This window comes from Calliphora vicina, chromosome 5 (genome assembly GCF_958450345.1).
Source record: "Calliphora vicina chromosome 5, idCalVici1.1, whole genome shotgun sequence".
Lineage (NCBI taxonomy): Eukaryota > Metazoa > Arthropoda > Insecta > Diptera > Calliphoridae > Calliphora > Calliphora vicina.
Genome location: NC_088784.1, coordinates 70,051,279 through 70,077,576, shown reverse-complemented (window position 1 = coordinate 70,077,576; position 26,298 = coordinate 70,051,279). Strand labels below are relative to the sequence as shown.

The following is a 26,298-nucleotide window of genomic DNA, read 5'->3' as shown; positions in this document are numbered from 1 at the left end:
AAATGAATAACAATCAACAAATTTTTCATACAACTTGGGAATTATTTCATTATGACACAACTCCTATCGCATTGAGAGTTATTTCATAATTTTTAGCTGGGAGTTATTTCATAATGCAATGACTGCCAATGAAACAAATCCCAATGAAATTTTTGTTGGGTTTTATTTAATTTTATTTTGGGAATTAGGAGTTATTTCACCTTATTGAGAGTATTTTTATTTTTGTTGGGTTCTACTTTGCAAAAGCAAAATATTAAAAACTGGCTTCGCTCAGAAAATATGTTTTGCATTGCCGCCCTTTGGCCGGGCGCTAAGGTTTTCTCCTCTGGGGTGTATCAAAAACTGGATTCGCTCCCAGAGGAGAAAACCTTAGAGCCCGGCCAAAGGCCAGCAATGCCAAAACAATTTCTGAGCGAAGACAGTTTTTGATACACCCCCGAGGAGAAAAACTTTGCGCTACGCATAGGCCCGCAATGCAAAAAATCTTTGGTAAGCGAAGAATAATTTCACTTTTGTAGTTCTTTATTTCATTGGAGTTAGATTACACAAATAAATTGCTTCGGATTGGGAATTATTTCATTTCTATTGGGATTTATTTCATTGGGAGTTATTTCGCTTTTTTTGGGACTAATATTTTTAAAATTATGAAACCGCCGATTAATGGGATTAATTTCATTTTATCCTTTGGCAGTTATTTCATTTTTCAAGTTTGGGAATTATTTAATTTTTGATGGAAGTTATTTCATTGGGATTTATTTCATTTGGGAGATATTTCACGGTACCTATGTTTGAAACAAGACAAATGTCTAAAATTTAAAGATAATTTAATTGAAAAATATTTATAATCTAATAAATTACAAAAAAATTGCATTTAAAGAAAGATTAACAAAGTTTGTTTGTACTTTAAAGAGAAAACAAAGAGTAAATTTTCTTATCAAATGTTCTCTTATTGATAATTGTTTTATGTGAATGTTGGAATATGTAATTTCTTCATGTACATATGGATGTATTTTCTTTACACTCTATTGTTGTTTTTGTAATGACAGTGTCGATCGGTGCCAGTTTTGCCAGATCCATTCCGTCAGCCCAGCCAGCTCTAGCTCGCCAATCAAGTTTTTCTTTATTATTATTTTTGTTGGTATTTTTCATTCGTAATTTGTTTGTATATTTTTTTGTTGTTTTTTTTTAATATCAAAGCTGAGCTTTTGTTTAGTCTCTACTAGTTAGCAGCTGTTCGTCATCAAAATAAGTTGCGACGTCGATGTCGTATTTGTTGTTGTTGCTGTTCAGAAAACAAGTATTGGAGAATAAAAAACCAACAACAACACACACACACAAAAAAAAACTGATGTTTTCGAATAGACTCCACCGCAAACGAACTAACGAACAAACCAACCAAGCAACCCATCCAACCAGTCAGTCTGTTGGTTAGTCAGCCAGTGATTTAGTACTCTTTGTATGTTTGGGGCCGCGAATACAACGATCGTTGTTTGTTTTTTATTTTTATTTATTTTTCTTTCGATTTTATAAGCCGCTGTTTTTTTTTCGATTTTGCCGATTCCATCTGTTGTTTTTTCGGAGTGTTTTTTTTTTGTTCCACAAAATAATTATACAAAGCTAATGTTTAAATAATTAAGAAAAAAAACTATTTTTGATTTTTATATAAAAAAAAGTAACAAATTTGTTAATCGAGAAAAGAGCAGAGAAAAAGTTTAAATAAAAACTATACAGGTAGCTAACTAGTGTTTCAGTGTATAATTAATTGTGCTAAATATCATATGATTTGCTAAATAAAATACCAAAAATAAAGAAATAATAAAAGCAGCACCACGTAAAAATAAATACAAAAAAAAATAATACATATTTATCAAATATTGGCTTAAACAACATTTTTAATTTGGCTTACATACATTTATAGCAGAGTGTGTTAAACAAACAAAAAATCAGCAAAAAAAAAAAAAAGAAACGTCATTATACAACTCGTAGGAAAAACGTAAGTGAAATACTTGTACTTGTTTGCCATCCGTCCGTCTGTCCGTCCAATGCATGCATTCATCCATCCATCAACTTGCCATTTTTGTATTTCGTGTGAAAATATTCAGTTTTAAAAATAGAAACATTTCAAAATTTATTGTGATCAAGTTGGAAAATGGTGCACACTTTAACTATTTCGTATTGAATTTATGTATTTACAAGAGTTACATTGTTAGTGCTGTGTGTGCATGTGACTCGGTTACCCGGTTTATGTGGTAATAGTTACTTTACTTATATACTAGTTACTAGTAATGAAATGACTAAAAATGTACATTCTAATTAGAGGAAAATATGAAATACATATCTGTGGACTTTTAACAAAACAACTTAAGTGCTATTTTCAATTATTTTAGTATTTTTCCTTAAAGAATTTTCAAAGCTCTCAAAGAATTATACAAAGCTTTTGAAATTCTTTAAGGACACACAATAAAATAATTACACAGTTCAACAGCAAAAAAAGGCTTCACTAACCACTATATAGATTTGATGCATCATGGTTACCTAAGTACAAAAATGGTAAAATTTTTTAATTCTATGGTTAGATTTTTGTTAAAATTTTTTTTTTTTTCTAAAATTGAGAATTTTTTTTTAATGTTTCTCCACATAACTCAAAAAGGGTTTTTTTTGAAGTAAACTTACATAAACTTTTAATCCGCTTATATATTGCGTTTTAATCGGCTCAGTATTTTCGGAGTTATAATAATAAATTGAAGCAAAAAATTATTTTTTACGTGAATATAGCAAATTTTTTTGTTTTAAAAAAATCATGAAAAATCGAAAACGACATAAATTATTCAGATTTATTGCTTCATCGCAAACCCACAAATAATAGCAACAAAAAGAGATATCGATCATAAAAATTGATTAATTCTTTTCGAATTTATTCACAATTAAGTGAATTTGCTCATTTTCACAAAATTTTACTTTTTTGTTTGATATACATAAAACTGAGTAGTTAATATTCTTCTTTCGATTGATTGAATTTTGAAAGCATTTTCCCCATGCTATGTACAAATTTTCACACATATATTGCGTTTCAAACGGCTCTGTATTTTCGGAGTTATAATAGCAAATTGAAGCAAAAAATATATTTTTTACGTGAAAATAGCAAATTTTTGTGTTTTAAAAAAATCGTGAAAAATCGAAAACGGCAGAAACTGTTCAGATTTATTGCTTTATTGCAAAGCCACATGTAATATGAACAAAATTAGATATCAATCATAAAAATCGATTAATTCTTTTCGAATTTATTCACAATTAAGTGAATTCGCTCATTTTCACAAAATCGTGTCCCAAAAAATGTTTGTTGGTGCTCAAGCATAATTTGAAAGCTTATATTGTAAAGTATTTTTGAGATTTTTTTTAGATTTTTCGGAAGAGGTTTAGAGGTCGCTCAAGTTGCCTAAAATCGAGTTTTTGAGTTTTCTTCATAACTTTGTCAATAACCACGATTTTCATTACCTTTGAGGACACAGTTTAAAAGAAAAATGTCCATGCTTTATTTCTCTGTACAAACATTTTTAGTTTTTGTAATGAATTGGCTTACTAAGGTGCCCTTCATTACAATTTTTCGTAATTTTTCCATAAATTTTGTAAATAAGGCTTTATAACTTTTGAAATTTGTATGAAAATTAAAAAATATAACAATGCAGTTTGAAAGATCAATTAATTTTTAATAATTTAGGGACAACAGTTTTCTTTTAAAATGTACCAAAATTTTTTAGAGATTTGTGCTCGTTAAAATGATTTTCGGAAAAAAAAACTTCTCCATAGAATTTAAAATTTGGACCATATTTGTACTACTGGAACCACATTACATCAAAATTATGTAGTAGTTTAAAAAGGCTTTAAAATGTTTTCGATTTTGTTGCCCTGTGTTATCGATGAATTCGACAGTTTTTACGCTCTCCTAAAAATATTGAAAATTCAACTTAAGTTGTTTTGTCAAAAGTCCACAGACAAACATTCATACTAAGTATATAGATTTAAATAATTTAAATTTAGCTCGTTTTCATTACGAATTGATAGCAGTTCTGAGGATTATTTTCTTAAGGAAGAATATTTTGAGTGAAGACGTTTTTACGTTTGTTCAGCTTCCTAGCGATAATGGAGTCCAGTGCGTTGCCCCTCAAAGTTGGTCACCTCGGGTCTCAAATTTTTTAAAAAAATCGCCAAAAATCCACCTATCCGAATGAACTGAAATTTTGAATATAAATAGTCCTTGAGCAGATCTACAAAAGATACGTTTACAAGTGTAGATTATCTCTATTAGTTGAAGAGATATTCAGGTCTATTGAATTATTTTTTTTTAATATTGCACGATCTTTTTATGGTTTTTAAGATATGCCGGGCCTACGGAGGGTCAAAATTTATTTTTATAATATCAGTTATATTGGCGATAAAATTCTAAATAAAATAAAAAAAAATTGCTAACAGTTATCTGTTCCCTATAAAAAGTTATACGCATCCAAATTTGGAACTTGTAAAAAGGGCCGTATTTTTAAAGTTTTTTTTTCCCAAAAAAGCCCATATTTTTTTTTTTGTAAAAAAATCTCTGCGGGACTATATAGAATTTTTATATGATCCGGAAAGATAACTTAGTGCAAAAGTGTGTAAAGAAAAATTTGGCTCACTTTAGAGGACATATTACCCCCCAGACCTATCCAAACTTGGCCAATTTAAAAAAAAAAATTCGGTTTGAGTAAAAAATTCTAAAAAGGCAAAGCACCGATCCACGAAAATGCTCCACATTTTTATAACCCCATATGTTTCTTAAATATGTACTTACTAAGTGTTTTTACTATCACACGGTAAATAACGTCACAGTAGGCCCTTTTCTAAAAAAAACTCAGTTTTTGGAACACATTTTCCCCGTTTTAGGTATTTCGGTATTTGAAAATAAAGAATGTCAAAAATTCTAATGCCATTGATTTGAGTCTATATTGGTTCCAAATTTTGTTATATCTTTAACTTTTAAAATTTTACATTAATTCAAATTTTATATTTTTATTCGTGGAAAATCACCATATTAAAATTTTTTTAGTTTTAAAGGTAAATGTAGTCCTACAATTTTATAAAATTATTAAATTTTACTAAAATATCAATCCAGTGTACTTGCGAATTAAGCGTGTTGGATCGTAGCTAGCCGACTCTTCCTTATTATATTGATTCATACCATCCATTTTAAGGGGTATAAAAAATTACATTTTATTATTCCTAGTTATGTTTATTCCCAATTACTTCTAAACTAAAACTAATGAAAACAAATATTCAATTATTTAAAGAGATGGGGTTTTCAGTAGTCACTTCAAACATGTTAAATATTGAGTTGGGTTGGTCTTGAATTATGTGGCCATGCTAAGATTTGGCGATATAATTATATCTCAAAGCTAAATAGGTAACTTTTTCATAGGGTAACATGTGTTTTGTTGTTGTATCAGACATATAATTTGTTTTATTTTTGTTTGACAAATCAGAGTGTCTCGCCTCTATGTAAAATTCTGTATGGTAGAAGTGGTTTAAAAAGTCTCACATGGCAAATATTTACTCAAAAAAGCGAAACCACTGTACTAAGCACAAATTTGACGTTGTTTACTCTTACAAGTGTTTTGTAAGCTCAAAAAGCATCAAATAAAATATAACTAAATATATTAAGTCAAATATGTAAGTTTTTCAAATAAATTAAACATATTTTATTTAATGGTTACATTTTTATCGTTGAATATGTGATCCTATTATACACAAATTTGATTAAACTTTAAAAAAAATAATTGCCCAATTCACAATTGATGTCGTAGTGTTGTAGCATTGTATGTCATAAATATTTTTCAAACAAATTTTTCGAAACAAAAACAAAATATTATTAAAAATAATTACGACATACAACGATACAACGCTACGACACCAATTGTGAATTGGGCAAATTTATTTATTAAAAGATTTATTAAATTAAAATTTAATATTAAATTTGAACATTATTTTCTCATAAATTTTTTATATTTCTATCATTCGAATCAATCTTAAAATATTCAGTTTCAGAAGTTAGACAAATTATTTATCTACTTAATTAGATTTATGCTCTTGAACATATTATTATATTTTATTTATTTAACAAGAATTTTAATTTTATAAAAATAAATACGTTTCCAAGTATTTCAATTTCTTAGAATTTGAAGTAAACACTTATAAATTCAGCTAAATAAATATTGTGATAAATATTTAAATAAAATTAAATTAACTCAAGTGTAAAATTTATTATTTGTTGGTCAAAAAGAGAGATTTTTCTTAATAATTGTAAAATTATTTTTTATTTTCTCTAATTATTTTTAAAGTTAAAAACTACATACGCTATTTTATTTAAATTTTAACAAAATTTCCTCAAACTTTTTTTAATCTATGTATGTGTAACAATCAAGACATAAGACACAATTTGAATATTAAAGTGGCTTTAAGAAAAAAATGGATAATTTAACAAAGAATACAAAATAGAAACATTTATAATTGAATTTAGTATTGTAGTTAAACGCCAAATAATAGTCAGTCGTAGGGACAGAAAATATCGTCTGTCCAACAATGACTTTCATACATTTCACAATCTCGTACTAACACACACTGTTCCATTAAATGTTTGTTTGAATGTGAAAAAGAAATGTAAACAGATGTTAAAATAGATTAATTCATTAATTCATTTATTCATTATAGCTGTCATTAATTATAATAAATTTTGTATTTTGTCGTCTTAATGAATGAATATGTAAGTTAGTTGTTGTTTGGCTCAGTTTACCTTGAAGATTTGATATAATTAAGGTTTTTTTTGCACTCTTAGGTAATAATTTATAAAAAATATATTTCTTGGTTTGTTAATGTCTTGATTTACATTGATTTATCTGGGAATACAGTAACTTTCTTTATATTGTTACGAAATTGCATTATCAATTTGAATTTAACGGGTCTGTAATGGCTGCTTGCAACATTCATCATGTTTATAAACATTTCCATCAGTAGAAACTGCTACTTATCAACAATGTTGATAACACGCTGTTATTAACATTGTTTATAAGTATGACAACATTAACTGCTAATATTAATTCATTAATGCTAAAAGCTCTTGGAAATAGAACATTATATTGTAGTATTGTTCGTTAAATAATTCATGTATTCTTGTAAATTATAAAGTGTGTGTATTAAAAGAGAGTGACTATTTAAATTGTTGTGTAAATATCAATAAATGAAGAGTTGTTACAATTTTTAAACTACTTCTCGCTTTTATTTGCAATTAAAAGTATACGGTTTATTAAAAGGAAATAAACCTTTGAAGTTGTGTCATTTCAATTTTAATAAAAAATACTTCACATATCTTAATCACTTAATTTTTTTTGTTGCTTGGACCAGCACTCAGGGATGACTCCTACTCATGCAATACATTATGTTGGAAGTAGTAAAATAGGTTATGGGAGACATTATGTTGGAAGTAGTAAAATAGGTTATGGGAGACAGGATAGAGGGAGTAGTGTTTCTGGATATTTGATTTGAATTTTCCTATAGTGAAAGTGACAGGAAAGACTTTAGCAGAAAGCTTATTCCACATACGGACAGTACGGTCGTCCACGTCGTGTATTGTGTAAAAAATTACGGGTTTTGGAAACAAGTTCCCCAATTTCAGCAGAGCACATATCATTGTACTTAGTATCGATATATAGAAACTCAACCCACATTGCAACGTCAATAGAGATGGATATCCTACTGTCGCCGATATGCACCTTCGTCATATCCTGAAACATCGGCCCACACATGAGAATTGTATTCCATTTTGGGTCAGATATAGGTGGTGTCTTGCGTAATTACATTTGAATACATTTAAATATCTTTATCAATGTCGAGAATGCTTTCAGGATTATACAAGGAATTGGAAATCCACGATTTTTCAGTTTTTCTTCATGGACCAGCACTCAGGGGATGATCACTACTCATGCAAAGCATTGTGTTGGAACTAGGAAAATAGGTTATGGGAGGAAGGAAAGATGGAGTAGTGTTTGTGGACATTCGATTTCAACTTTCCTACGTTGAAAATGACAGGAAACACTTTAGCGGGAAGTTTGTTCCACATACGAACAGTACGACTAAAGAACGAATTTTTGTTTTGTGCGGTCCACTGGCCAATCGACAACAAAGGGATGTGTTCTTGATGAAAAACGTGTATTACGTAAAAATCTGCGGTACTATTTTAGTTCCGATAGAATAGTGAAACGCAACCCACATTGCGACAGTACTTCAGTGAATCAATAGAGTTGGATACCCTACTGTCAACAATAATCACCTTCGAGAAGCTCCACAATAGACTTTGCAGCCCCGGCCCATATATATAACTCTCATATATGGATGGATGTGGTTATATCAGATATTGCAGACATCAAATGGAGTGAATGATTCTTTCGACACTTGAAAAATGTTTTTAGACCAGCGGACATCTCATTGTATTCTCATGCCCAGAACATCAAGAGCGTCTGATTCCACAGTATTTACACCATCCATAAATACAGATGAAGCGACATGGCCTGTCGTTCGTTTTTATGTCAACATGCAACACTGAGTCTTGCGAGCGTTGAAAGCGACCATATTTGCACGACCCCATTCAGAGATTGTCACAAGGTCCCGATTAAGGGAATCATTCATGTTTGGCCTCATTTCCCAATCTCCGACAGTCTTGGTCTGTAATTAAATTAATATGAATGGCAAATGTTGCTGTAATCTGCAAAATAATAGATAGGGTTGGAAGTTTGACGTAGAAGGTCGTTTATAACAACTCGTATAGTGCGATCTCTGAGAAAGCTCGATATAAATCGAGAGAAGTTAACACCGACAACAAAAACAATAAGTTTTGATAAAAGTGCACCATGCCGCACTCTATCGAACACCTTGGAAATATCTAGAGCCACCACTGTTCTTTCTCCAAAAAGGTAAATGGAACGACACCATTTATCCGATTGGAAGGCTAGCAAGTCTCCCGTAGAGCGTCCTCTACGGAAGCCATACTGCCAGTCGTTAAGTAAATAGTTGGACTCCAAATATTTGACCAGAGGGTAGTTTACCATACTTTCCATAACTTTGGAAAGTGCAAAACAAATTGCTATTGGCCGGTAATTTTCAGGGTTATTAGCCTCTCTCCTTTTAGTAATTGGCATGACATTAGCAACCATTCGACATACAGGAAATATGCCGCCACGGTATGAAATGCTGAAAAGGTTAGATAATGGACGAGCTAACGTCGAAGAGCACTGCTCCAATTCCAGCGCTGGTATGCAATCTGGTACAGGAGACTTCTGGGTTCTTATTGGTAGGGGAGTTAATTTAACAAAGCCACGAATAGTTTACGAACATTAAACTTTCCATGAAACGAATTTAATGGAAATTGTATCATATTTTGAAACTGATAAATAATGAAATCCTAAATTCAAAAACGTAACCGAACCGTAGATTACTTAGAGACACTAAAGTTACAATTTAAAGTCGTTAAAGTAATTAAACATTAGTGCAATTTAATGTATAAAAAGGGATACATCAATTTAGAACTCCTGGAATATGTGTCCCAAGTGGAAGCTAATTGACCCTTAAAAGTCAGTCTAAGAGGTTGTTCATAGTAGTGAACTCAATCAGATACAAAGATACAGACCAATAGTTGGTTCTTAGTAGGATACTACTTACTATACTTATTTACGATACATCGATAAAAATCGTTTTATTTGGAATATTCACTAATACTCTTTCGAGCTCAGGCAGTGGTTGTTCACTTTCCGTCTAGTGAGAATTACTTTAGAACCATTCAGCCCAAAGGTTAGCATTATCAACGGGGTTCATTTAATGTTTGATCATCCTTTAAAAGTGTCCGAAGTAAGAACCATCATTATTATTCATTATTTTAAAGAAAAACCAAAAACGTTTACTGTCCCGGGGAGCAGTATAAACTTTAGCACGAGGGCATTACTCGTACAAAGCTTTTACGCGCCTTAATACTTTGACAGATTCATCGTTTTGTTTTTGTTGCATTAAGTTCCTAATAATTTCACTCTGGATGTGATTGCAATATTCCATATCAGATTAAACCAAGATGTAAATCCAAGGCTTTTATAAATAAAAAAGAATAAAGATTTTGTCTGATTCTTATCGAAGATTGTCCAGGAAACGAAGTTTCCAATTAAAATTCTGAAATAAATCGTTAAGCTCAGCCCAACAAACCTTTGAACGTTTCATAGCTGTCCGAGAAACTTTTCAAAGTTCGGAGATGGTCGAGAGTGTTATGTTGGTACTCTTCAAAACATGAAATATGTGTTGGTTAATTCAGCCACAATTTTTAGCAAGACTCATAGATGTCAAATGACATCTGGTCTTGACATTAGTGACAAATATAAAGACAGACATTGCCTCTATCAAATAAGAAAAATAATTGAATTATTATTCCTAAGTTTAATTTCCGAATCAATTAAATAAAAAAACCGCTAATCATAGAGTTTACAAAAACTCTAAACAAACATGTAAATGAATGTATGATTTGCAAGTATACATACTTGGGAAATACTCATATTAAATAAAAATCATTGTAAACTTTATGTACATAACTATTTAATAACATAAATTTGTAAATTAGCTTCAATTTAATTTTATAATTTACTTGTACACATTCAAATAAATGGAAATATTACCCAAGAGCAAACAGCTGTGGTTGATTTCCCTTGTATTTAAGTTTATTGAATCGATTCTTTTATAAAGCTGTAAGTTTTGTTTGTTTGTGGTCGGTTGGTTGGTCTGTTATGGAACGCCATTACGCGCATTTCATACATCCACATCCACCATGTGTACATAGTATCTCCATATACAGGGTGTTTCGTCACAACCTATACAAATAATAATAATAATGTAGTACATAAATATGTACATATGTATTATAACATACATTACGAGTAAGTACAAATATGCTTCAGTGATTCCCAAAAATTATTCATAATTCGTAATGTGAAAAATACACAAAATATTTTTTTAGCTTTTCAACTAGGGGTTCCTAATTCTCTGAATTTTTTTTCATTCTTGGAAATAAATAGGTCCGACTAAAATAAATACGAAAGAGAACTTTTTTAAACAAGAATGTACAGCGTGACGCAGAATATTTTCCTTAACTTTTCCCAAAATTTCGGGTGTTGATTTCGAATGTTGGTTTTTAGTTGGGGAATGGTTCTTGGCCTGTTAACATACACGCTTTCTTTCAAATATCTGCAAAGAAAACTGTCAGGAGCTGTTAAATCCACTGAAGGTGGTTGCCTTTTAAAATCGCTTGTGCGCGAAATAATTATTTTTCACGAATGGCATAGTCAAGCCGTTTCTGGTAGTCGTCTTCCATTCTTTCACAAGTTAAACTTTATATGGGAACAAGTCTAATGTACTCTAAATTCTCTGCAGCGACTACCTTGATTGCCAAGTTATGTCGAACGTCTCCTTGTTGATGTTGTGGGACTATGCTGTACGCTCTCCCGTACACTTCAATATTTAGAGCCAGAATGTACAGGGTGACGCAGAATATTTTCCATAACTTTTCGAAAAATTTCAGATGTATTGGCCATGATTTCATTTTGATAATTGGGGAATGGTTCTTGGTTTGTTATCATACACTCCTTCTTTCAAATATCCCCAAAGAAAACTGTCAGGAGCTGTTAAAACCGATGAACGTGTAGCCCAATGAAAATCGCTGTTTCTGGTAGTCTGTTGTCTTCAATTTTTGCACAAGTTGAGATTTATTTGGGAATAAGTCTAATGTACTCCAAATTCTATACAGCGACCGCCGTGATAGCCGAAGTTGTGTCAAACGTGTCCTTGTTGATGTTGTGCGACTATACTGTATGCTCTCCCTTCCTTGTTTTATATTTTGAGCAGTGTACACGGTAGGTGATCTTCCGGCACCAGGAAGGGTTCTTAGAAACCCATGTTGACGAAAATTTCCAATGAAATGGGTGCAATGCGCACATTAAAATGACGACGATATGCAAGCTGTGTCAACAAAATGGATTATTGGTTTGAAAAATAAAATTCAATTGTTTTTGTTTGCTGTTCGATTGTATAATTATTCATTATTAATTCTCCAAGTCTTCAATGCTCGCTTCAAACGAATCAGTTGCGTTCGGTAATGGATAGCACCCTTTTGCTCCCACCAAATACAGAGAATTACATAATCGCCATGGATATTTGACTTTGATGATGATTTTCTTTTATAGCGTTCAAGCAGCATTTATAACATGCTAAATCGTCATTAAAGGCTCTCGTTTTCAATTCGTATCGTACCCAATTTTCTTGCTTTTGGATGCATTTTGGTACTTTTTTGGCACCCTATGAATCTTTTAAACCAAAAAACATAGAAACAAATTTTAAATCGTATTCTTTACTTATCAAAAAATAAAAAATATAAGTTTGGTACTTTTTGGAAATTCGAACCCTTAAGGGATAAAAATTGTGTTTATTTTTGGTACTTTTTCATAAAATATTAAGTAGAAATTTATAACCGATTATGGCCAATAAGCTAGGTTGTTGAAAAAAAAATAATAAATAAATAAAATAAATACAAAAATTAACTAACAGGGTGTTATTTGGAACTCGAGTGCCAAGGAGTATATTGGGCCAAATCCGGGTAAACAGTTTGGTACTTTTTTAAAACATACTTTTGGGAATAGGGGATAATATTTATACCAAAATGTGAGAACTGAACTATATGTACTTTTTAAATTGTCTATAATAATGGACCTAGAAATATGAAATTAAGCATTTGTGGTCCTAAGTGAGTTATAATTCTAGAGGGAGACTTTTTAATGCTTTTTCTTTAATCTAAGGGCCCTTTTTTGAAATTTCTATACAATGGACTTAGAATCATGAAATTAAGCATATATGGTCCTAAGTGAGTGTGAATTCTATGGGAAAACTTTTTGGTACTTTTTCTTTATTCGAATGGTACTTTTTGTAATTTCTTCACCAATGGTCCTAGAAACATGAAATTAAGCATATATGGTCCTGACTGAGTGAGAATTCTTGGGGTAGTCTTTATGGTACTTTTGTAATTTCTTCACCAATGAACCTAAAAACATGGAATTAAGCTTATATGGACCGAAGTAAGTGGGAATCCCCAAGTGGCTACTTTGTGGTACTTTTTCTATATTCTAATGGTACTTTTTGAATTTTCTGTAATAATGGACATATAAATATTAAATTAAGCGTATATGGTCCTAAGTGAGTGAAAATTCAAGGGGATATTTTGGTACTTATTCTTTATTCCAATTGTACTTTTTTGAATTTTCTTTATTCTAATGATAATTTCTGAATTTTCTATAGCAATTGACCTAGAAACATGAAATTAAGCTTTATGGTCATGAGTGAGAATTCAAGGGGGAGACTTTTGCTGCATTTTCTTTATTCGAATGGTACTTTTTGAATTCTCTTTGAATAAACATAAAAACATGAAATAAGTCTTATATGGACCTAAGCGAAAGGAAATCTACAAGTGGGGACTTAAAATAAATAGAAATCAGATGGAATAGGACGATTAAATATTTTGAAAATTATGTACAAACGTTATTTGCTAATTAAATAATTTGATAATTTAAGATATTTCATGCTACATAAGTAACACATTTTTGAATTGTACATTAATATACTTTCATTTTAATATCAAAATATATGCTTACTAAGTAGCGGGTAATATGCTAGTGTTCAATAACAAAGTGAGAATAAATGGCAGATGTTTACCCTTCAATTTATTAAAAACAAAATATTTTTTGGTAAGCAATTTTTTTTTTACCAAAGTTGTTTTTTAATTTTTTTTTTTTTAAAAATTTCTTCGAATTGTTTTTTCAATTTTTCAATTTTTTTTTTTAATATTTAGCGAAAAAAGACTTTTTGTGAAAAAAATTCGAGTTAAAAAATATTTTTTCCGATTTTGACCCATTGTAGGTCCAACTTACTATGGTCTTATATACGTCGTTGCATAGGTCTTTGAAATATCTATCATTAGATATCCATGTCTATATTAATGACTTAGTAATCCAGATTTAGTTCAAAAATATGTAAAAAATCGAGGTTGTTCTGGTTTTTTCCTTATATCTCAGCCATTTGTGAACCGATTTTCTCGATTTTAAATAGGCTTCGGAATGTTGATTTCAGCAGACAGACAGACGGACATGGCTTAATCGACTCCGTTTTCTATAAGAATTCAGAATATATATACTTTATAGGGTCGGAAAATTATATTGTGGAAATTAGAAACGGAATGACAAACTTATATACAGTGAGTGTCACTCAAAATCGTACAACATATTTTTTTTTAAATATTATAAAATTATACAGGCAATAATAGGTGATTATATAAAAAATTAAAAGTAATTTTATTAATTGGAACAAAAAATACGTATTTCAACAAAAAAGTTAACAAAACCTCAATTCGTTAAAAAAAATATTGATGAAAATTAAAGAACATCACAAAATTCATATTTCACTTAAATTCGTACAATTATATTAAATTATAATTAAAACTTTAAAAATTAAAAAAAAATGTTAATATTAAATAATCCTAATACTTTGTAGGGTATCATTTGCTATTTTTTAGTGCCTTTACGAGTTTAAATGAAGCTTTGATATTCTGGGCACTGACAGTCTTACCCAATTTTTTTATTTGTGGATAAGGGCAATTAAAATTATACCCAATTTTCTGATAGGTAATAGCACACACAATATAAAAATAGCATTTTAAAATATTTCCAAAACATCAACTTTCTAAAACTAATGAATACAATTTTACTACGATGGTGTACGGTTTTAAGTGACATTCACTGTATACTCTTCACACGAAGGTGAAGTGTATAAAAATCCAATTTAATATTGACAAAATAGAAAAATAAATTGATATTCAAAAATCCAAATTATCTGTAATTCAGAATACAAAATATTGAGAAAAAATAAATTGAAACTGAGAAAATAAAAATTGATGTCGAGAAATTAGATATGTGAAATTTTTTAATATTATTTCTCAATATTATTGAAACTAAGAAATCTAAATTTCAATAAGCTTTTTCTTAATATAAATTTTAATCTATTCAATTTCAACTTGAAATGTATTTAAAAAAAATCAGGTAAAAACAATAATATGTAATATAAAAACTGCAGCATTGTTTAATGTAAGGATAAATTTCAGATAATACGCATCTAATTCTCAGTCTCCAAACGTGATAAATTTTTAGTTTTATTTAATTGTTAATCAAGCAAAGATTTGGATTTCAACTAATTCAAAATCAAATTTGAAACACGAGTTACATTTCAATTATTTATTTCTGAAATTAATAAGATGTTTCATCAACATACATAATAAAAAGGATCAAATCAGAGATTTTAAATCAAAGTTGAGCAATAAAAAAAAAAATATTTTTTATCTTAAATTAAAGCTTAATGTTTTACTGAGTTCTTCGTGGCCCTTTTGGAATATTTATATGGACCTAGTTGGCCTCGTATCCCCTTTTGAGAATCGTTGATCTATAAATTGATCTTATAAATTGATAGTTCTAGAAATATTAATAAAAACTATAACAAAATATACAAATTTCTCATTATCCATTTGTAGGGCCTACTTACCGCCAACTTTGAGAAACCCTGATGTCTACATATAGAAACGTTGTGAGTGTGTCTGCACCCTATTTAATGAGTAGTGTACACACGGTACCGTAGTGAGTACCCTCGGTACCCTCCCTCTATTACACAGTTATTTTACTATTGTTATTATTTTGTACTGTATTTTTTTTAATTTTATTTTTTGGTTATGAATTTGTTTCTTTTTTTATTTATTTTATTTTCCTTTTATTTTGTTATTGTGGTAGGTATTAAGTATTGTTTTGTTTTGTTTAATTTAATTTGTTTTTACTTTCGCTTATACCTCTAACTATGTATGAACATTTTGCAATAACATTTAAGTTAATATTTGTAATTTATTGTTATTTAGTTTTGCTTGCGGTTTGTTTTACCTTGTTGGTTGGATTTTGATTGGTTTTTATCTTGATGTAGGATTGTTTTGCAAATTTAATTTTTTTTACAAATTTTTTTCCATTCGGTATTTTTTAAGTGTCGAAAAAACCAAACAATGACTTTTATATTTATTGCTTAAAGTCTTTGATAGAACAAACGTGTCAAAAAGATTTGGAAAAAAACCTAACTTAAATGTTAAGCAAAACAAATTTTGTGAGTTATAACGCTTAAGATCAAGTGATATTTATTGTATATAAGGGTTATTCATATAAGTGAAGGCAATTAATCGGGTGTGTCTCTATAGCTAGATCACTTTTAACATTATTATGAACAATAATTAAAATACATATCGTTAGCTTAGTGAGCAAATGAGCTAGCATAAGTAAAAATACACTGTTTTTTCAAAACTTTTACAATTATTTCGTTTTTTTCTCGTTGTTATACTCTGATATGCAAAAGTGCCAAGTCCATTTTGTGGTATGCAAACGTGCTAAGTCCTTTTTATATCCTTCACCTTCGTGAGAAGGGTATATATAAGTTTCATTCCGTTTGTAATTGCTACATTTTTCATTTTCGATCCTATAAAGTATATATATTCTGGATCCTTATAGATAGCGGAGTCGATTAAGCCATGTCCGTCTGTCTGTCTGGCCATCTGTCTGTCTGTTGAAATAAACTTTCCGAAGCCCCCAAATAACTTACATACACGATTCATACATCAATATCTCCGGAATTCTTTCGGCTCGGTTGCTATTTAAAATTGAGAAAATCGGTCCACAAATGGCTAAGGAAAAAACCAGGACAACCTCGATTTTTGACTTATTTTTTTACCTATATCTGGATTACTACCAAAAGTTTTTTTTTCGCTAAATATTAAAAAAAAAATTTAAAAAACAAAAAAAAATTATAATTTAAAAAAAAAAATATTTTAAAATTTAAAAAAACAATTTGAAAAAACTGTTTTCCAAAAAATAAAAACACAACTTTGAAAAAAAAAATAAATTTTGTTTACCTAAAAATATTTAAAATTTTTATTTTGAAGTATAATTTGGTGAAGTGTATATAACATTCGGCACAGCCGAATATAGCTCCCTTATTTGTTTTTTGTAAAAATTGCTAAATTATTACCTCAATCAAATTGAATTGAGTTTTAAATAATTAAAAATTTGGAATTTAAATGTACAATATAAAATTATTTAAAGTCTTGGTCATTGTTAGCTATGACCTTTTCCCTTCTTTCTGGAAACATATGGATTCCGAACCAAATGAACTGCTCATCTTTTGAGGCCATAAACGAATCAAGCCAATATCGGATACTCTGTTCTGAAGTGAAGAGTATCACAGAAAGAGCGTTCTGCATCGATCGAAACAAATAGTATCCAGACGGGGCAAGGACTATATTATATGGCGGGTGAGGCAAAACTTCTTTCTAAATAGTTTTAACTCGTATTGCAATATGTGGTCTAGCGTTATCATAATGGAATATCACATGAATTCTCTCTTCAAACGAATCAGTTGCATTCGGTACAGGTTCCATGTAATAGCGGTTCCAAAATAATAGGTCCATGTATATTTGGATTTGGTGTCGATTCGGCTGGTTGGCCGGGCTACACGTACGATCTCTTATGCTTCGGGTTATCGTAATGAATCCATTTCAAGTAATGATTCGATACAAAAATTATTTTCTTTTATATCGTTCATAATTTCGTACATGCAAAATCGTCTTTCAAGGTCCCACTTCAATTCGTATACGGTATATGGTACCCAATTTGCCTGCTTTAAATTGAATCCTACTCAGCTAAAGGTTGTCCCTAAAGCTAAAGGTTATATAATGGGGTGGTTAGTTTATTAACCACCATGGCGTTTGGCTTTAAAAATAATTATGATAAAAATTTTCGTAGTGTATAAATTTATTTGAAAGCTAATCATTTTGATTAAATTTCTGAGACTTTTTGCAATTTGATTATATCATTTGCTATATCCCCATCTCATGTGTAATCACCCGGCTCTTGCAATCTATAATTGGTTCCTCATTTTTGTTCCACCACAGCTTTTTGGGTAGATAAGTCACTAACAGAAGTATTAAGCCAAATTTGATAGATGTATGTCAGCATCCAAATCAAAATCACCATCAAATTTTGACTGGAGCTGTCATTAGATGTCACCGAGCACCGTTAGATCGATATGCTCCACATAAGCCTCTTCTTTGTCGCATTCAAGACAGAAAATTGTGTAGAGAAACACATTATATAAAACATATTTCAGTCACAGTGGTTAGTAATCTAACCACTCTATTACTTACGTTATTTATCAAAGAATATAGTATAAAATACTACTTTGTTAGCAAAAGCCATCCAAACAAACACTAAATAATAAAGTAACACTGAATTCGATGAACAATAAACACTCTGAGCTTTAAAAATAGGTTTACAATATTTTCAAATCAATACATTAATTTAACTTGAGCACCCTGACGACTAGGTAAGGTTTCCACGCAGCCACGAAGTGAAGAAAAGAAGAGCAGCTCACGTGGGTCCAAGAAATATGTCCCTTTGTGTTACCTGAAAGTAGAGAAATCAGAAAAATAGGGACATATAGAAATGAAAAGAGAGAAAAGGAAGATTGAAAAGTTGAGAGGACGATGACCGTAAAAAGAGAGACGGAGGAGATTTTTAAAAATCGCCAATGAGTTGGCGGTTATTAGGTCACTCTAAGGAGATCCCCATGTCTGGTATTTTTATCCAATTACTACTCATTATAAAGGCATTAATGCCATCTAGCCTCATATTCGAGAGCTCAGAAAGACTATTTAGGGAACAATATCCCAGAAACCTTAAGCGTAGATCTTCTAATGCCGAACAGTGACAAAGAAGATGAAAAATGGTCTCATCCTCCTCCTCGTTTTGACAACTTCTGCAGAAGTCGTTGTAGGGCAAGCTATGTCTTCTCGCGTGGTTGCCAAAACCCTGATGACAAAGTTTTGCAAAAAAAAACCTAAACGATGACTTAAAAAATTTCAATTCTTTAGCAAAATTCCAATAGATGCCAATAAAAATGTTTTAAAGACTCGCAATTTTAATCTAAGATTTAGTAATTTATTTTTTTATCTTAAATAATCACGGCGTTCGTTATAACCGAGTTTTACTTCAAATATATAAGAACTATTTCCCATATTGTGAGCGGTATACGAGATTATGCAGATTGGTTGTTTTGGCGAATGAAAACAATTTGATAACATCGTTCCAAATATTTCGAATAGTGCGCTTATTGCGATTGTTATTTTGGTACATGGTCTCTCTGTTAATCGAAGTAAGACAAATTTCTCTCGGGAAAAATGTTAATCTGGTAACTAGGGCAATTTTGTGACTTAATGTTTTGTTAGTAGAATTTACCGTTTTAAGTCCGAGGATGAGCTTGAAAATCTATTCAATGATTGTTAAGGAGATTGTTTCGTATGGTCAAAAACATCGGGCCTTAAGACTTAAATTAGAATTTTTTCAGACGATGTAGTATCTTGTAGAATGGACTTGGCAAATCTTATGTTGTAATAGGATCGGTCCACGGGTTAAATCTTATTGATATTAGACAAGAGGCAATATTTTAATAGCAATTAATGATAATTTTTAAATATGAAATGTTAGTCTTATTCACTTTAATCACATTTTACACATCCTCACTTAATGTGATGTTACAGACAATTGACCCTAAGTCCAACATATAATCACAATAAATGTAGGGTATGTATGATATAATCTAGCTTGACCAACATTAATTTCTTACTTGTTTCATTATGATTAATTATTTTTAAATATTTATTATTATTTATCTACTTCCTCTTAACACAAATGCTCTTAGCACTTAAAGAAAAATAATTATTCTTTAAAAAAGCAAATGTGTGATAGCTTTTGCTGGCATTAACCGGAAATTGTTATGGTTTGTCTTGGTATTTAGCTCACAAATAATGCGAATGCATTAAGAGTTTTTGATTTTGATATTAATTTTAGGTTTTTTTATTATTATTTCCTTCAACGATTTCTTAATTGTGTTTGCTTTAAGATTGTTATTAATAAGTGCAAAATAAATGAAAAATTTAATGTCGGTTTCATTTTGAATATGAATGAAAATATCAATAAATATTGGTTCAATGATTTACATCGAAATTTACATTCGAATAATAAAGATACGAACATTTGGTATACCTGTCATACATATTCATTTAAATATCACATATTTTTGGCATATTTGAATACTTTTTGAAATCAAAAATCCAATCCAATCCAAGGTTTAACTTTAATAGGAATTAGCTTGTTGGATATTTTGTTGTAAATAACGTTTCCATAAGTATCATTTAACCATATTCAATGTCATAATGTCCATTGAGGTCTGTAATCAGTTTCAAAAGTATCTATCCCTTGTGGGATTCCTATGTGAGAAAATTTCCCGGGAAATTTCTTTCTATCGGGAAATTTCTTTCTAAATATTCAAAATTGGAATATTCGGTACTATTTTTTTGGTATTAGCAACAAGTAATCAGAAAATTTCGGTCATTAAGAATGAATCATTCGAGTAGACAATTTTCAAAGACTCTGGCTCATAATTCAGACTGAATTTGACCGTTGGCATGAGTTATGTTGGCTTTGAGGGCCGCTGTGGTTTGTGGTTTATTCGCATATATCAGCGACTTAAGAAAACCCCACAAGAACAATAATAACGAAGTCAAATCGCACAATATCGGTGGCCAGTTCACATCCCCTTCATCGCTCGTGCAGAATGTCCATGATCTGTGTGACATCTAGCGCCGTCCTGTTAAAGCCACATGTCGTTGATGTCCATATCCTCCAATTCATGCCAAATGAAGTTGATAATCAGCGCTCGCCATTTAGGGTGATGACCTGGCCAGCCCAAAATCCACACCAAACAGAGATTTTTTCGGGATGCATTAGACGATCTTGGATCTCACGTGGACTGGTATCGTCCCAAATACGAAAATGTTGTTTGTAGACGTACCCCTTCATCCAGAAATGGGTGAAGCGCGCGGAACGTTTCCAGAACAAAACATCCATATTGCTAAAACAATTTCATCATTTGCACGTGTTGTTGAACGCTCGTATACATGTTGATTTAGCAAAACAAACTGAATAAATGACAGCCATTTCGAGAGATATAGCTCTTTTCTTAGCTTGGACCAGCATTCAGGGAATGACCCCTACTTATGTAATGCATTGCGTTGGAACTAGGAAAATAGAAAACAGTGGAGGATAGATGGAGTAGTATTTGTGGACATTTGATTTAAATTTTCCTAGATTGAAAGTGACAGGAAAGACTTCAGCAGGAATCTTATTACAAATACGTACTGTACGGCTAAATATTGAATTTTCCTTGTAATGTGTTGTGCGAACCACTGTCCAGTCTATTACGAATGGATGAGCCCTTGCCGAAGAACGTGTATTGCGTAAAAAACTATGGGTTTCTTGAACGAATTCCCTAATTTCTGCAAACCTGTAAGCGGTCGAGTAACTTCCAAGCACCGGCTCATACACGAGAGTTGTATTTCATTTTCGGTCGGAAATAAGTGGTGTAAATAGTAAGGAGATGAGATGGAGTGAAGTATTTCCTACACCGTTTAAGGAAACCAAGGCACTTGAATGCTTCCTTCGACAAATGTGTTTTGTCCATTGGACATCGCACTGAATTCTCATGCCTAGAACATCAAGAGCTTCTGATTCTTTAATATTTACACCACCGATAAAAACAGATGAAGCAACTTGATCTGATGTGCGCTTGTGTGTTTACATACAACATTGAGTCTTGCGTGCATTAAAGTCGACTCTGTTCGTACAACCCCATTCAGAGATTAAGAGAAATATGCATGTTTTGCCTCATTGCCCCAATCGCCGACAGGCCTGGTCTACAATTGAATGAATATGAATGGCAAATGTTGCTGTCATCTGCAAAAGAATAGGTAGGGTTGGAAGTTTTACGTAGAAGGTCGTTTAGAAAGTTATGTGATCTCTGAGGTAGCTCGATATAAATCGAGAGAAGTTATTACCGACATAAGCAATGATTTTTGATGACACCATTTTCCGATAGGAAGGCTAGCAAGTCTCTAGTAAAGCGTCCTCTACGAAAGCCATACTGCCTGCTGGTCGCTGACTAGATTTTTGGACTCTAAATATTTCACAAGATGGTAGTTAACCATACTCTCCATAACTTTGGAATGTGAAGAACGAATTGCTATTGGGCTATAATTTTCAGGATTGTTAGCCTCTCCATTTTTAGGAATTGGCGTTACATTAGCAACCTTCCTACATATCGTCGAAGAACACTGCTTCAAGACCAGTGCTGGTATACCATCAGGCCCAGTAGACTTGTTTATGTTGAGATCCGTTAGAACATTTTTAACTGCGCGGGCGCGAAAGAATATATTCGGCATAGTAACTGATACTCTTTCGAGCTCGGGTAGTGGTTGATTGTTTCCGGAAGGTTCGAACTATTTGCAAAAAACTCAGCCATCCCTTAAATGAGTAGGAATTGAGGAACTAGCATTATTCTTTATTGTTTGAACGAATGACCAAAAGCTTTTACGCCTCAGAACTTTTGCACATGAAGATCTCGTCCTTTTGCGGAGCAAATCCGATTATCTTAGTCGGCATTTTGAAATCTTTTAATAAAACCATATCCTTTATTTATATTATAACGATGAAAACTAAGAGGTCAAATGCCACACAAATTAGGTTATTGACAACAGACTTACCTTAGAAAAATAACACATATATCGGAAACTCTCTTGTCAATGATCTAACTAAGACTATGTGAAAACAAAAACAACACTCGTATGTGTGTTTTTTGTGTTTTTTTTTTCTAGTTTCCGCTCTATGTAGATTTCTCTATGAGTTTGGCTTTCAGTTACCTATCTAGCTGTCATCTATTCGGGAAACTATTTTGTTATTACTACCCGGGAAAGGAAAAAGTCCGTGGAAATTAGGAATCTGAATTCCTAAAGTTGGATTTTGGCTCCACAGGGGTTTAAAGTCTGGTAAATATCGAATGTCGTGTTCACTAAATTATGTTTTCTTTGGGGACCATGACTAATTACAATCTATGGTCTTAAGGTATTCTCCATTATGGTATTTGATTTATTGAATAAATTCCACGATAGATGTTCGCTTTGTATAAGACTTCTTCTGGTATTAAACTTTAATACCACAAAACCCTTTAATTTAAAACCCTTTAATTTAAAGGGTTTTGAGGAGGAGAACTCCTATACTCAGGATTTTTGTCCCTGTGTGTCATCCTTAAAAAAAGTGAGACGAATTGTTTTTCAATATGTGAGGTATTGGTTAGGGTCATATGGTCTGAAATAACTTTGGAATTTGTTTTCTTTTTTGATCGTGCAAAAAAGGAAATTAAATATTTTGAGAACGACGACAATACAATGTTGTTTTTATTGTTGCCGGATACTTTTTGCCACTTGTATAATTACATAAATTTGTGGGAAAGTTTCGTCAAGTGGCAGACTGGGAATATTTTTTTTTATTATTTTAATTAATTTTATAATGAAATCTATGCACGTAGTTAACAACTACCATAATTAACAAATTAAAATAATTGTGCATATACACTAACTACAAAATAAAAAAAAAAAAACTATAAAAAAATGACAACAACAAAATTTAAATTAAAAATAATAATAATAAATAAATAACTCAGTCAGTCAGTAAGTGTTTTGAGTCTGTTGTATTTTCATTATTTTACATACGATTACAGACAACTACTTAAATACGAGTAAAAAATTTTAAAAAATTTTCAATTATCACGCTTCCTTATAATTTATTTAATCTTTTTTAATATAAACAAATTTATAAAAAAACATAAAACTAAATGAATTGACTAGATGATTCTGTTCATTAGTTATTTAGTTAGTTTGTTTTTTTAATATTATTTATACAAAATTTACCAGTATAAATTAATAAAACAGGGTCATCATCATCAACAACGTCAACGTCATTAAATGACAGTTTCGTTGACAATAGACTGCACTTAAGCAGCGCCTAGAATTATCACGTTATTAACTAAGCAGTTAAGTTTGTATTGTGAATTTTCCAATTGCCGGTAATCAAGCAACATTTTAAATAATTAATCAAAATTTGTGCAAATTTCTAAAGGTTTTGTTTCTTTGTTTTATTAATTATTTAAATCTTGTAGAATATATTCCAGTCATTATTGCTAGATCACAAAATAAATGATTTTATTGTCTTAACTTAATAATTTATTAAAAATGTTTTTTTTTTAATTATTCCATACTTGAAATTAGCAATAACTAATACTTCTTTTTGGTTTTATGAAACGAAAATTAAAAAATATTAAACAATTATAAAATATTGCTAATTTTCGATCTACCTCAATAGGGCTTCAATAGTTTAAACCATAAAGAATCAACAAGAGCGGAAACTAGAAATAAACTCAAAACAAAATTTTATTGAAAATAATCACACATACGTTGTTTTTTTGTTTTCACATGGTTTTTGACAACTGAGTTAGGTCTTTGACAGGAGAGTTTCCGCTCTATGTATATTTCTATACTTTAAACCTTTTATCTTCCGAACTAGTTTTAATCATTGAATTAGGTTTCTAATCGAGAGAAATTTCCCGAGGTCAGGAAATTTCGGGAATTTCTTTATAAGTTTTCTTCTTAAAGTTACAGTTTTCAGATTCGTTTTGAATTGTTACCAATTATCTCTGCACAGATAAAAAATATTATTGTGATTTGTTGCCAATCGAATGATTCGTTTATATTCATATCCACAGAAAATCAGTTGACACAGAATTACGATCTAAATAACCGAATAGAAATATTCGGCCATTTAGTCTAAATCGCATATTCGCTTCAAACGAATCAGTTCTGTTCGGTACAGGTTATCTGTGATGGTCTGGCCAGATTTCAGCAGCTCATGATAGATAGGACCCTTTTGCTCCCACCAAATACAGATAATTACATTAGCGTCATAGATATTTGGCTTTGGTTTCGATTCGGCTGGTTCGCCGGTCAAATACGATCTCTTACGCTTCGGGTTATCGTAATAGATCCATTTATCATTGCAAGTAATGATTCGGTGCATAAATTATTTTCTTTTATAGCGTATTTCGGGCATATAAAAAGGTTTCTCGGCTTCAACTCGTTTGTTACCAAGTTTTCCTGCTTTCGGATGAATCCTGCTGCTCACAAACGTTTTGAAATTGCTGATTGCGTAGCTCCCAATCTTGTTGAGTTTTCCAACAATCTTAATGAGTAGTGCCTTCAATTCTTGGCACGTTTTTTTGCTGTCCTGGACTTTTTTTTATCACTTCTGAACCTCACAAACCATCTCTCGCATGTTGAAACCGTAGGAACACATTCACCATAAGCTTTGGTGAGCAATCGTTCTGCTTCAGACACTTTTTTTCAAATTAAAGAAGTAAAGCAAATTTTTGTTGGCTTAAAATTCGACATTTTCGAAGCAAACTAAATATTTTGTTGTTTACACTAAATCATTCTATTTTTATGATTTATCAGAGTAAAGATTTTTTTAAAACTGTAGTTTTATGTTGAAACTTTTTTCTATGTAATCGAAATGTTTCCCATTTACAATTGTTAAGTAAAGTAAGGTTCCACTGTAGAAATTTAGCAGCAAATGCTTTTAAAAAAATATTACTTTTTTATGACGAATATTAAAAGCTTTTTATGTTTTTTTTGCTTTGCAATTCTTAGGAAGGAAACTTGATTTTGCAACAAAAAAAATGCGTTTAACTATAAAAAGATACAAGTATTAAAATTAATTGAGTGAAATAAATTTAGCTGCGGTTCATTAAAACATTAATTACTATTTTTTTATAAACATATAATTAATATTCGTTTTCGTATTAATTTTAGCTAATTCTCGAATTTTTTTACAGATTTCTTGAAGAAAAAAAAACAAAATAACAAATTTGTGGTATTGAGTTGATCGTCTCAAAACAAACATCATGTCACAGCTCAAGTTTTGGAACAAACAGAACAATAATACTAAAACCGATAACAGTGAGAATACAGAGAATAAAAATGGCACCGCCACCAAGGAGGAAACCAAGGGCGGCAAACGCAACTGGTTGCATACACCAGAAGCCTTAATGAATGGTCATGTAGTCTATCTAGTCAAGGTAAAATCCCTGGAATCAATTTATAAATGAGATGTCTTTATATATTTATAC

The 26,298-nt window shown here is 31.0% G+C and overlaps 1 protein-coding gene across 1 annotated transcript in view; it reads left to right on the top strand.

Annotated features, from left to right (window-relative positions):
• Nucleotides 1–26,298, top strand: part of ced-6 (PTB domain-containing adapter protein ced-6) — a 36,670-nt gene that overhangs the window by 5,575 nt on the left and 4,797 nt on the right. Inside the window, exon 3 of the mRNA XM_065511109.1 lies at nucleotides 26,005–26,247. Within this exon, the coding sequence (XP_065367181.1) occupies nucleotides 26,074–26,247 (174 nt within the window). The 5' untranslated portion in view covers nucleotides 26,005–26,073. The remainder of the gene's footprint in view (nucleotides 1–26,004; nucleotides 26,248–26,298) is intronic.